The sequence below is a fragment of the Oryctolagus cuniculus genome, chromosome 9 (assembly GCF_964237555.1).
Source record: "Oryctolagus cuniculus chromosome 9, mOryCun1.1, whole genome shotgun sequence".
Taxonomy (NCBI): Eukaryota; Metazoa; Chordata; class Mammalia; order Lagomorpha; family Leporidae; genus Oryctolagus; species Oryctolagus cuniculus.
In genome coordinates, this window is record NC_091440.1 from 34,680,334 (window position 1) to 34,694,114 (window position 13,781).

The 13,781-nt window shown below is 39.5% G+C and overlaps 1 protein-coding gene across 4 annotated transcripts in view; it reads right to left on the reverse strand.

The window, feature by feature from the left end:
* Positions 1 to 13,781, reverse strand: part of SLAIN1 (SLAIN motif family member 1) — a 90,020-nt gene that overhangs the window by 61,203 nt on the left and 15,036 nt on the right. For all 4 annotated transcript variants that reach the window (XM_008260074.4, XM_008260075.4, XM_008260076.4 and 1 more), the window contains exon 2: positions 13,617 to 13,756. In XM_008260074.4, the coding sequence (XP_008258296.2) occupies positions 13,617 to 13,756 (140 nt within the window). The remainder of the gene's footprint in view (positions 1 to 13,616; positions 13,757 to 13,781) is intronic.

Consider the following 13,781-nt stretch of genomic DNA (forward strand, 5'->3'; position numbering starts at 1 on the left):
GAAATAGACAGATCATCCGGTCAGAAGATCAACAAGGATACAGTAGATTTAAACGACACTATAGCCCAAATGGATCTAACAGATATATACAGAACTTTCCATCCTACAGCTAAAGATTTTACATTCTTCTCAGCAGTACATGGAAGCTTCTCTAGGATTGACCACATACTAGGCCATAAAGCGAGTCTCAGCAAATTCAAAAGAATTAGAATCATACCATGCAGCTTCTCAGACCATAAAGGAATGAAGTTGGAAATTACCAACTCAGGAATCCCTAGAGCATACGCAAACACATGGAGATTGAACAACATGCTCCTGAATGAACAATGGGTCATAGAAGAAATCAAAAGAGAAATCAAAAACTTTCTGGAAGTAAATGAGGATAACAGCACAACATACCAAAACTTATGGGACACAGCAAAAGCAGTGTTAAGAGGAAAGTTTATATCAATAGGTGCCTACATCAAGAAATTGGAAAGACACCAAATAGATGAGCTTTCAATTCACCTCAAGGATCTAGAAAACCTAAGCAAATCAGACCCAAATCTAGTAGGAGAAGAGAAATAATTAAAATCAGAGAAGAAATCAACAGGATTGAATCAAGAAAAACATTACAAAAAATCAGCCAAGGGAAGAGCTGGTTTTTTGAAAAAATAAACAAAATTGACACCCCATTGGCCCAACTAACTAAAAAAAGAAGAGAAAAGACCCAAATCAATAAAATCAGAGATGAAAAAGGAAATGTAACAACAGACACCACAGAAATAAAAAGAATCATCAGAAATTACTACAAGGACTTGTATGCCAGCAAACAGGGAAACCTATCAGAAATGGATAGATTCCTGGACACATGCAACCTGCCTAAATTGAACCAGGAAGACATCGAAAACCTAAACAGACCCATAACTGAGACAGAAATTGAAACAGTAATAAAGGCCCTCCCAACAAAGAAAAGCCCAGGACCAGATGGATTCACTGCTGAATTCTACCAGACATTTAAAGAAGAACTAACTCCAATTCTTCTCAAACTATTCAGAACAATCGAAGAAGAGGGAGTCCTCCCAAATTCTTTCTATGAAGCCAGCATCACCTTAATTCCTAAGCCGGAAAAAGATGCAGCACTGAAAGAGAATTACAGACCAATATCCCTGATGAACATAGATGCAAAAATCCTCAATAAAATTCTGGCCAATAGAATGCAACAACACATCAGAAAGATCATCCACCCAGACCAAGTGGGATTTATCCCTGGTATGCAGGGATGGTTTAATGTGCGCAAGACAATCAATGTGATACACCACATTAATAGACTGCAGAAGAAAAACCATATGATTATCTCAATAGATGCCGAGAAAGCATTTGATAAAATACAACACCCGTTCATGATGAAAACTCTAAGCAAACTGGGTTTGGAAGGAACATTCCTCAATACAATCAAAGCAATCTATGAAAAACCCACAGCCAACATCCTATTGAATGGGGAAAAGTTGGAAGCATTTCCACTAAGATCTGGAACCAGACAGGGATGCCCACTCTCACCACTGCTATTCAATATAGTTCTGGAGGTTCTAGCCAGAGCTATTAGGCAAGAAAAAGAAATTAAAGGGATACAAATTGGGAAGGAAGAACTCAAACTATCCCTCTTTGCAGATGACATGATTCTTTATTTAGAGGACCCAAAGAACTCTACTAAGAGACTATTGGAACTCATAGAAGAGTTTGGCAAAGTAGCAGGGTATAAAATCAATGCACAAAAATCAACAGCCTTTGTATACACAGACAATGCCAAGGCTGAGGAAGAACTTCTAAGATCAATCCCATTCACAATAGCTACAAAAACAATCAAATACCTTGGAATAAACTTAACCAAAGACGTTAAAGATCTCTACGATGAAAATTACAAAACCTTAAAGAAAGAAATAGAAGAGGATACCAAGAAATGGAAAAATCTTCCATGCTCATGGATTGGAAGAATCAATATCATCAAAATGTCCATTCTCCCAAAAGCAATTTATAGATTCAATGCAATACCAATCAAGATACCGAAGACCTTCTTCTCAGATCTGGAAAAAATGGTGCTGAAATTTATATGGAGGCACAAGAGACCTCGAATAGCTAAAGCAATCTTGTACAACAAAAACAAAGCCGGAGGCATCACAATACCACATTTCAGGACATACTACAGGGCAGTTGTAATTAAAACAGCATGGTACTGGTACAGAAACAGATGGATAGACCAATGGAACAGAATTGAAACACCGGAAATCAACCCAAACATCTACAGCCAACTTATATTTGATCAAGGATCTAAAACTAATTCCTGGAGCAAGGACAGTCTATTCAATAAATGGTGCTGGGAAAATTGGATTTCCACGTGCAGAATCATGAAGCAAGACCCCTACCTTACACCTTACACAAAAATCCACTCCACATGGATTAAAGACCTAAATCTACGACCTGACACCATCAAGTTACTAGAGAACATTGGAGAAACCCTTCAAGATATTGGCACAGGCAAAGACTTTCTGGAAAAGACCCGGGAGGCACAGGCAGTCAAAGCCAAAATCAACTATTGGGATTGCATCAAATTGAGAAGTTTCTGTACTGCAAAAGAAACAGTGAGGAGAGTGAAAAGACAACCGACAGAATGGGAAAAAATATTTGCAAACTATGCAACAGACAAAGGGTTAATAACCAGAATCTACAAAGAGATCAAGAAACTCCACAAAAACAAAACCAACAACCCACTTAAGAGATGGGCCAAGGACCTCAATAGACATTTTTCAAAAGAGGAAATCCAAATGGCCAACAGGCACATGAAAAAATGTTCAAGGTCATTAGCAATCAGGGAAATGCAAATCAAAACCACAATGAGGTTTCACCTCACCCCGGTTAGAATGGCTCACATGCAGAAATCTACCAACAACAGATGCTGGCGAGGATGTGGGGAAAAAGGGACACTAACCCACTGTTGGTGGGAATGCAAACTGGTCAAGCCACTATGGAAGTCAGTCTGGAGATTCCTCAGAAACCTGAATATAACCCTACCGTTCGACCCAGCCATCCCACTCCTTGGAATTTACCCAAAGGAATTTAAATTGGCAAACAAAAAAGAGGTCTGCACCCTAATGTTTATTGCAGCTCAATTCACAATAGCTAAGACCTGGAACCAACCTAAATGCCCATCAACGATAGACTGGATAAAGAAATTATGGGATATGTACTCTTTAGAATACTATACCGCAGTAAGAAACAACGAAATCCAGTCATTTGCAACAAAATGGAGGAATCTGGAACACATCATGCTGAGTGAAATAAGCCAGTCCCAAAGGGACAAATACCATATGTTCTCCCTGATCGGTGATGACTGACTGAACACCAAGAGGGAAACCTGTTGGAGTGAGGTGGACACTATGGGAAATGGTGGCTTGATCAGCATAGCCCTGACTGTTAATGAACAACTAAATACATTATCCCTCTTAGTAGTTTTTTTTATCTGTTCTACTTAATATGACTGGTTTAGATCTGTAATTGATGCACAGTTATTCTTAAGTGTTGAAAATTAACTGAAATGTGATCCCTGTTGAACATGGTGGTGGGAATGGGAGAGGGAAGAGATGTATAATTTGGGACATGCTCAGGCTGACTTGCCCCAAGTGGTGGAGTTGGAAGCATACCAGGGGATTCCAATTCAATCCCATCGAGGTGGCATGTACCAATGCCATCTCACTGTTCCAGGTGATCAGTTTCAGTTCACAGTTGGTCATGGTGAAGGGACTGGGAGACAAAGGGAGCACATAGACAAGTCTAGTACCTGCTAATGCTAACTGATGGAGTAAATAAAGGGGAGAGTGATCCAACATGGGAAGTGAGATACTCAGCAGACTCATAGAATGGCAGATGTCCTAAATAGCACTCTGGCCTCAGAATCAGCCCTAAAGGCATTCGGAGCTGGCTGAAAAGCTCATGAGAGTATTTCAGGCATGGAAAGCCAAGACACTCTGGCAAAAGATCTCTGCGAGTGAGATCCCAGTGGAAAGAACAGGCCATCAAAGAAGGAGGTACCTTTCTCTGAAGGGAGGAGAGAACCTCCACTTTGACTATGAGCTTGTCTAAACAAGATAAGAATCGGAGAACTCAGAGGGCTTCCATAGCCTTGGAAACTCATGACTGGAGCATAGGGAGATTACTGATGCCATAGACAGGAGTGTCAATTGGTAAAGTCAACAACAGGAGTCACTGTGCACTTACTCCTCATGTAGGATCTCTATCCTTAATGTGCTGTACATTGAGATTTAATGCTATAACGAGTACTCAAACAATATATTTCACTTTGTGTTTCTATGGGGGTGCAAACTGTTGAAATCCTTACTTAATGCATACTAAACTGATCCTCTGTAAAAAAAAAAAAGAAATTATCAACTCCCAACTTGACTCTCACTGGGATTAAACATGACAATAGGTCTGCTCTGATTTCATCATCATTTTAAAAAATCATCTATTATTTTTCACTTTATGTTTCTGTGTGGGAGCAAACTGTTGAAATCCATACTTAATGTATACTAAGCTGATCTTCTGTATATTAAGATAATCGAAAATGAATTTTGATGTGAATGGAAGGGGAGAGGGAGTGGGAAAGGGGAGGGTTGTGGGTGGGAGGGACGGTATGGGGGGAAAGCCATTGTAATCCATAAGTCGTACTTTGGAAATTTATATGCATTAAATAAAAGTTAAAAAAAAATAATTAAAAAAAATATATATATATATACATGTCAGGAATGGAATACAGGTTGAGATCCTAATCCGAAATACTTGGGACCAGAATTGTTTCAGGGTGTTTGGTTTTCTTGCCTTTTTTGTTGTTTTGGCTTTTCAGAATTTGAAAAGTTTTAATACATACAAGTGATCTTGTGGATAGGATCCAAGTTTAAACACAAAAATCATGTACACTGCATATGTACCTCATACACAATGTTGAACTGTACACAGTATTCTAAATAATTTTTTGCATGAAACAAAGCATCATGGTATGGAATTTCACTTGCGGTATCATGTTAGTAACCAAAAAGTTTGATTCGGCAGCATCTTGGATTTTGGATTTTCTAATAAGGAATGTTTAACCTGTACATACAGATCTAAGATGACACAGGAGACAAAGGACAAAGCATGGAGTTTGTCCTGAATTTTCTACGATTGAATTAACTTAAAAACTTCAGTTTAAGATACCTAACCCAAACAAGTTTATCTATAGGTAGTAAAACAGGTCATCCCCTAATCAAGATGATGCCACATCTTCTATGAACAAGGACTACATGTTAGGATTGTCTCTGGACACTTACATGGCACTTCACATTTCCAAACTAACTTGGCGTTCAATATCACTTGATATCTATTAGCCCTGTTTGACCTGCTCAATGTCTGCACTCCCTAGGCAAGGTGCTAGAAACAATAGGCAAGCTCTCTATCAGAGTTAGGAGAGCAGGCTGAGGCACTAGAGGGTGCCAAGACTAGCTGGTGGATCAAAATGCTTCCCAGGACTTTTCATTCAACAATTAGTATTGGACACCTACAATGTGAGAGGAACTATTTTATTAGAGAGGTAAACAAGGCAGACTCAAATCCTCATCCCACAAACTAACATTTTAATGAACACTGCCATACAATTTGGGTTTTCTTGGCTTAGCTAGTAGGATGTCATTTATAACACCAAACGTTTGATGAAATTGGTTTCTTTGCACATCTAGTTTAAATGTAAAAAATTAACCATCCAGTCAGTAATTAAAACATTAAAAAATATTAAGCACTGATAAAGCAAATAGAAACAGAAGAGGACGTCTCTATTCTCAGATGCTTAATCTTATGGGAAAGAAGAAACATGTTGTCTCCAAATGGAAAACAAACATTGTAGTATATCTTCAAAGGAGAAAAACGAACCAAGATACTGAGAGGTCTAAGACTGCATCAGTACCCTGGAAATAAATTCTTCTAGGCTTTGTTTTGGCAGGTGACACAGCTCACTAGCCTAATCCTCCACCTGCGGCACCGGCACCCTGGTTTCTAGTCCTGGTCAGGGCGCCAGATTCTGTCCCGGTCGCTCCTCTTCCAGTCCAGCTCTCTGCTGTGGCCTGGGAGGGCAGTGGAGGATGGCCCGAGTGCTTGGGCCCTGCACCTGCATGGGAGACCAGGAGAAAGCGTCTGACTCCTGGCTTCAGATCGGCGCAGTGCGCGGGACAATAACGGCCATTTTGGGGGTGAACCAACGGAAGGAAGACCTTTCTCTCTGGCTCTTGCTCTAACTCTGCCTGTCAAAAAATTCTTCTAGGCTTTTTTTATACCAAGAGACAGATTTACCAGTGCGAAGATTCCAGCCATTACCTAACTTTTAACACTACTTTCTGTAAAGTACCCTCCAAAAAGCTATTCATATTATTCATATTGTTAGGAAGAGATCTAACATTTAAGCTTCATATGTTTGTTTTCCAAATCTGTTTTACCCATTACAACTCAACAAAATAAGTACAATCATAAAAAGAAGCTGAGAACATTTAACTTCCCTCAGTCAATGATTTGATAAACAAGGCTTTGTAAGTTGATTCTGTGGATATTAGATAAATTTGGGGGCAGGCATTTGACACAGTGGTAAGACACTGCTTGGAACACGTGCATCCCATCTGGGAATGCCTGGGTTCAAGTTCCAGTTCCACTTCAAATTCCAGCTTCCCACTAATGCACACCCTGGGAGGCAGCAGGTGATAGCTTAAATTCGTGTGTCCCTGCCACTCACATGGGAGACCAGACTGAATTCAGAGATCCTGGCTTCAGCCTGGCTCAACCCTGGTTGTGCAGGCAGTGGGAGATTAACCACTGGAGGGACAATCACTATCTCTTTCAAATAAACTAATTTTGAAATGAATATCAATTTGGGGAAGTTTAGATAAGGTTTGGGGGCCGTAAAGTAAACCATTTCTTAGACTCAAGTCAATTAATACTCCAGGGAATTTAACAGGGTAGATATGTTAGCTATTTCTAAGAATATATCTTACACCAAAAATAATCTGATTTTGTTTAAAACACATACACACTTTTAAACAATTTGCAAAGTTATTTATAGTTGTGAAGGCAAAGTTTTCTCTTAGCATACCTTAAGACAGAAATAATGTGGTTGCTATCTCCCTATAATATTTAATTTTCCAAAGCTCATTTTCTTCAGAAACAAACTTTCTTTGGAAGGGCAGGATTTTAAGTCACTTGTTCTCACAACCTAAAGACAAATCTTTAATACTTCTAAACACTCCCACGTGATCCACCAAGTTTTGATGGCTAGTTCCAAGGTCACCAGTCACCACACAGAAAATGAAAGCTGAGGGCCCTAAGAAATCCCAAAGGCAGGGGGAAAAAAAGATAATCATAAGACAAACGCCAAGTATGCCTACAGAAACCAACTTTCAAACGCTTATTTAGATGCATTCCTGGAGATATTGCTTCCATTGCACCTCGATGCCTAAATGATCACTGAGCCTCATCCACAGCCAAGAACACAGCACAGGCTAAGGATCTGAAGGGGAGGATGTAAGGCAGAAGGGGACAGAAGACCAAGTCTGCCACCAGACACACTCCAGCTCCTCACAGCTGCGACTCTCTTCATGTGTTCTATAGGGAATTCATCTTAATTTTTGAGTAATTTTCAAAAACAAATAAGGTAAATAGCTAAAATATTTGCTAATAAAAAGTATCTTATCTGAAGTCCAGGGTTAATACTAATGTGCAAGCGCGCACACACACACACAAAGTGCCCTTAAGTTTTATTTTTGCTTGTAACTGACACACAGAACATTTACTTACTGATACATATCAAAATCACCATCACATGATATCATACATATGTAGAACAACGATCAGATCTGGGACCCTGGCTTACCCATCATATCCAACATTTATCATTTCTTTAGAGTGAGAACAAGAACTCTTTGCTAGTTACTTCAGAGGGAGAAAAAAAAATACCTTTTACCCATCTACTGATAAAACAATGAAGAGTCTGAGACAGAAACCAGCAGGAAGAAAGCAAGAGAGTGGAAGACAAAGACTATTACTTGACCCTTTCTTCCAATCTAATGGCTCCCACTCATGGCAGTGGATTTCAGTGAGCAGTCTTTAAATTCTGGTGCATAGGGGATTGATTGTATGCAATCATGAAGGAGATCAGTTAACCACTCTGCAACCAAATGTGTAAATGAGCACCAATTAAAACATGATCATGAAGGGACAGCAATGTTACAGTCTGTGAAAGAAATAAGTGACTGGGAAGGAAAATAGGAAGGACTTCACTCCATCTGAAATGATTCAAAGCTGAAACAATGTCATTATAATATTGGATAATATTGGGTTCACAAAGAATTCAACATTCATTTACTTCAGCAACAGCCATCTACTGTGTCAGGACTCCTTCCAGGAGTTAGGGAGCTGCTGACCAAAATAATCTCTGCCCTTGGGCAATTCACCCTCAAACCTGGAAAATAACCCAGGGCTCAAAGACAATGCTCAGTAATCTGTTATTTGAAACTCAACTTCAAAGAGAAAAATGAAGTCTAATCAAAAAGGAACATGCTTTGTTACAGTTACTGAAACTTCTAAAATATGGAATGACATTATTCCAATTAAGTATTTATATATTATTAAAGCTTGAGTTAAAAAATCAATTTCTAATATCTTATAGTAAATCACTGACAAAGGACACCCTTAATTAGAAGCCAAGAAAAACTCAATAGGTCTACAAAACCACACTAAAGTGACAGTTAAAACTGGATTCTTACACCTGCAACAAAGATTGAATGAGAAGACATCAGACTAAAGAGGCTCACACAATCCTAGAAGTAAACAACAGTGATCACCAGGTAATAGACGTGGGATTTGGCATTCTGCGCTCTACATGCCCACAGCATGGGACACAGGACCTCTGGAAGGCTCTGAACTGCAAGGGCAAAGCACCATGATGACAGGGAGTTCTTAGTGACACAAACACAAAGGACTGTTTTGAAAATCTATAGCCATTACACAAATCCCGGAGTTCTCTCCCACACCCAAGCAACTATTCCTCTCCTACTTTTTATAAAGAGGAGCTTTACTACTTGAATAAACTGTAACAGAAAGCCACTAGGTTCAAGGATACCACACACAAATAAGGCACCTTATAAAAACAGGAGAATTGAGGCCAGCGCCGTAGCTCACTTGGTTAATCCTCCACCTGCAGCGCCGGCATCCCGTATGGGTGCCGGGTTCTAGTCCTGGTTGCTCCTCTTCCAGTCCAGCTCTCTGCTGTGGCCCGGGAGGGCAGTGGAGGATGACCCAAGTGCTTGGGCCCCTGCAACCACATAGGAGATCAGGAAGAAGCTTCTGGCTTCTGGCTTCAGATCGGCACAGCACCGGCCGTGGCGGCCATTTGGGGAGTGAACCAACGGAAGGAAGACCTTTCTCTCTGTCTCTGTCTATAACTCTGTCAAATAAAATATTTTTAAAAAGTGGATAAAAAAAAAAAAAGAAAAAGCAGGAGAATGAAGTGAAAATCTCCACGTCAAAAGATAAGCTCAACAGGGCAGGGACTTGACATGTGAATCCCCATTAACTATAATGATGGTTGACACAAGTAAGTGAGCAGACATTCTGAAGATTGGTTTTTAAATCTCCAAAAACATCAACAAAATCAAGGTTAGAAAGCAAGAACAGAATATAAAATCTGAACATCAACCAAGGAGATCTAATGCCTCAACAACAGGAGCTTCAAGAAAGGAAAGAATGGGAGGAAAGTATTACAGATAGTTCAAGAAACTTTTCAGGGCTAAAGTTTCCTGGTTGAAAGTGCTCTATAAATGCCTAGCACAAAGTGAAATTTTAAAATACCAGAAATAAAAGATCATAAAATACTCAAGGTATTTACATGAAACTGTCACAAATCAAAGAATCAAAGAGTGGAATGAGACAGGCATTTGGCCTGGCAGTTATATCTGTTTAGAGACCCATATCCAATTTGCAAGCACATGGATGCAATTCCAGGCTCCAGCTTGTTGCCAAATGTGGACCCTGGGAGATGGCAGTTGATAGCTCAAGTAATTGGGTCTCTGCTACTGGTGTGGGCGACCCAGATTGAGTTCCTGACTCCAGGCTCTGGACTCAGGTCCAGTCCTACCTACTGTGGGCATCTCACAAGTGAACCAATGAATAGTTCCCTCTGTCTGCCTCCCTCTGTCTCTCAAAAATTAAAAAGAAAGAATTTTACAGAATTTCAATGGCAATCTAGAAACTAAGTTATACATAATAAACGCCTTCTAAATCCTATGGGAAATGTATTTTAAACTAGAATTCTAGACTTAGTCCAAAGACAAACTAAGCATACAAGTAAAGGGACAATAAAAGCCATCTTCAGAGACCCAAGGTGCTCAAAATTTACCTCCTGTGTCTTTTCCCTCTTACTGCCCCCCTAAAAGCCAGTGGAGACTGTATTCTACTGAAAGAGAATATAAGGAGAACAAAATTTTTGCATCAAGGAAAAAGCTGATACAACACTCAAGAGACACCAGAGGAATTCCCAGGAGCAACCTACAGGAAATGCCAGCATGACGCTGCTGGGTGTCAGAGGACAAGTTCAAGTGAGAGTCACGGCTGAGGGCACTGTTGGGAGATTAACAAAGCAAAACCCTCAGGTGCATGTGTTTCACCATAATCAGGATGGCCCAGAGTTGGAAAATAAACTGCAGTTGGAGGATGAACTAAAAGACTCAAGAAAGTATATTACGATTAACTCAAAAGCAGAAGTTAGGTGAAAAAATAGGAAAACATTACATGGCTTAGAAATGAGTGTTCCTGCAACAAATATTGATGTAGTCTAAAACAGTCTAATACACATGGGGAGAATATGTGGAGAAAAAGTTTGAGGAAGGAAGTATTGAGAGAATGAAACCTTCACAACCCGAAGTCAAAAGGAACGGATCATTTCCAAAGTTGGAAGCTTAAACAGTAGTCATAAGCATGGAATTTGAGAAGAGGTAAAGGACAAAACCAAAACAAAGAGCTGTTATTAAGTGACTGCAACAGGGAGACAAAATGGGCATGGATGATGGAACAAGAATCTGCCACTTTTCTTACAATATTCAGGATATTAATGTTTAAATTACAGATCTAATTTTATAAAATATTAAGTTAAAATTTTAAAAAAGAATGTGTCATTCAATAAACTTGTTCTAGTCATTTACTTCTTACCTCATAATGGGATGATAGCTCTTTGGAAAAAAAAAAACAGTCTTGTGACAAAGACACTTTAGATTTGTGTACAAATTTAGTAACAGACCTAATATTGGTTTTAAAATAAATCTCTACTTAAATCTTTTCATGTGAAATTTAAATGAGTAAAACTGTATCATATCCACCCATGGCCTCATTGTATCACAAATCAGCTTTGTACTCTTGTCAATAACAGCCAAGTGAGATACTTGGTTGCTTAGTCTAAAATCTCAAAAGTAATTATCAATTAAGATAATTTATACATTAAACTTAACAAAAGTTTCTCCTCTATTACAATCTACCTTGTATATAAACCTATCCTACGTACAAAGCAGGTAAAGTGGGCTTTGCCAACCAATAGCTCTGAGGTGGATCAAATCCAGCCTCTTTTGTTTTTGTTTGCTTTTTAAAATATATACTACCTAATAATTTTTATTTTTTTAATGGTTGAAGGAAGACGGTCAAAGAAAAATATTTCTTGATGTGAAAAATCATGTAAACTTCTGATCTTCGAGTCTATCAATCAAGTTTTATTGTAGAACACCCTTATTCATTTTTGCATCTATGGCTACTTTCTGATGAGGGTTTAGTTGAATAGCCAAGACAGATTTTGTAGCCTGTAAACCCTAAGGTATTTACTATCTGCCCCTTTTGTGGAAAAGTATGTATCATTCTGAATTTCATTTGAATTTTGCTTTAAATTATTGGTCAATGAAATCAAGAGGTGTTGATAATACTCTATACAATCCTTAAAAGAATGAAGTTCAGAGATTTAATGGTTTGCTTAGAGAGAAATGGGAACAGAACCAATGTTGAGTCTCCTGACACAAATGTGGCTGCTCTATTAGTCATCCATTCCTGAAGTTCTCAGCTTGGCACACCTTGGTTCTCACACTCTTTTCAACCTGCTATTACTGAATCACTTCTTTCATTTTGGTTCAAAATGTGAATATAATGTTTTAACTCCAAGCTTTCCCAAACAGATTTCTGCAGATATTTACTTACGGCTGTGACAACACAGCAGTAGAGAATAGCAGTTAGGGACTGAGTGACTGGTACCCTGCCTCTGACCCTGTCCCCGAGAAACACTCTGCCCTTCCAATCCTCTGAACTTTCCTACCCTCACTTTCCTTGCCTCCAAAGCTAAGCATGGTACTGACCTCAGATGACTGCAGTTAGAGGAAGACAAAGGACATCAAGAACATAAGGCACCGACCATCTCAGAATCAAGAGCTCAAGAAATGGTTAAGAGCTTCATGGGCGGTGTTCTCAAACTTCACCGTGGCTAAGGTCATGTTGTGACCTTGTCACTGCAGATTCTCTTGGCCCTACCCTCAGATACACTCTCACCCTTCAATATGGAAGGGGCAGGGTTCTGTACTTTCAAGCTCATATAGGACTTGAATGCAGGTAGTCTACAGAAAACACAGTGATCCCTACATCATGAAACAGATACAAAGAGGTTAAGAGACAGGCCAAAAGCTTGAATTATCACGGCTTTGGTGCAGGTGTTAGATGCAGCAATTAAGACAAAGCTTGAGACACCTGCATCCACATCAAAATCACTGGTTTCCAGTCCTAGTCCACTTCAAATTCACCTTCCTGTTAACGCACACCCCGCGAGGCAGTGATGCTGGCTGAAGTACTTGGGTCTCTGCTCCCCATGTGGGAGACCTGGATGGAATTCTAGGTTCCTGGCTTCAGCCTGGCCTCGTCACAACTGTTGCAGCCATTTGTAGAGTGAACTAATGGATAGCTTTCTGTGTTTCTCTCTACCTGTTTTTTTCAAATAAAATCAAACTAAATACCTTTTAAAAATTCTAACCACAGCTTGATGTGGTCTATAGTATCCAAATAGCAAGGAGCTGAGTACTACTCTTTGCTTTTGCTATTTTCTTCTACAACCTTTTTTATCATTAAACATCTATTGATCTCTATAATTTAACTATGAAGATCCCTTCCCAGTTTACGAAGCTCAACTTCTTCTAGGTTACACCCCATTCAACACAGAAGGAGCTCAGTAAGTTTGGTCCTCAGATCCCAATGTTACCCCAGTTTTCTGCCACCACACAACCCTGTTCCCAACTCCAGAGACCTCAAGACTGATTCAATTTGCATATTAGTATATTTGCAAACAGAAGGACAGAGAAAAACAGATGTGTTCCCACTTTATAACACAAAGAAAAGCTAAGAAATCTGTCTGAAAACAAGCACAAAACCAAACACTCCACACTGAAGAACTCTGATGGGGAAAACATGCAGCAAACAGCGGCTGCTCAGGGGCAAGTCTTCAATTGAAGTGTCTGTTCCCAAACCAGCAATGTAAATGCACAGGTTCACAGTACCTTGCTCCAGTCTAAAGCACAGGGAACGCCTCGCTGCTTCCATCTCAGGAGTCGGGTTATCTAGGACGTGTCTACACCACTGCAAAGGATTCAGGGATTTCTCTGATGAGGTGAACGTCTTGGAAGAGCCAACGTACAACCTTGAAAAAAGAAATCTACATTATA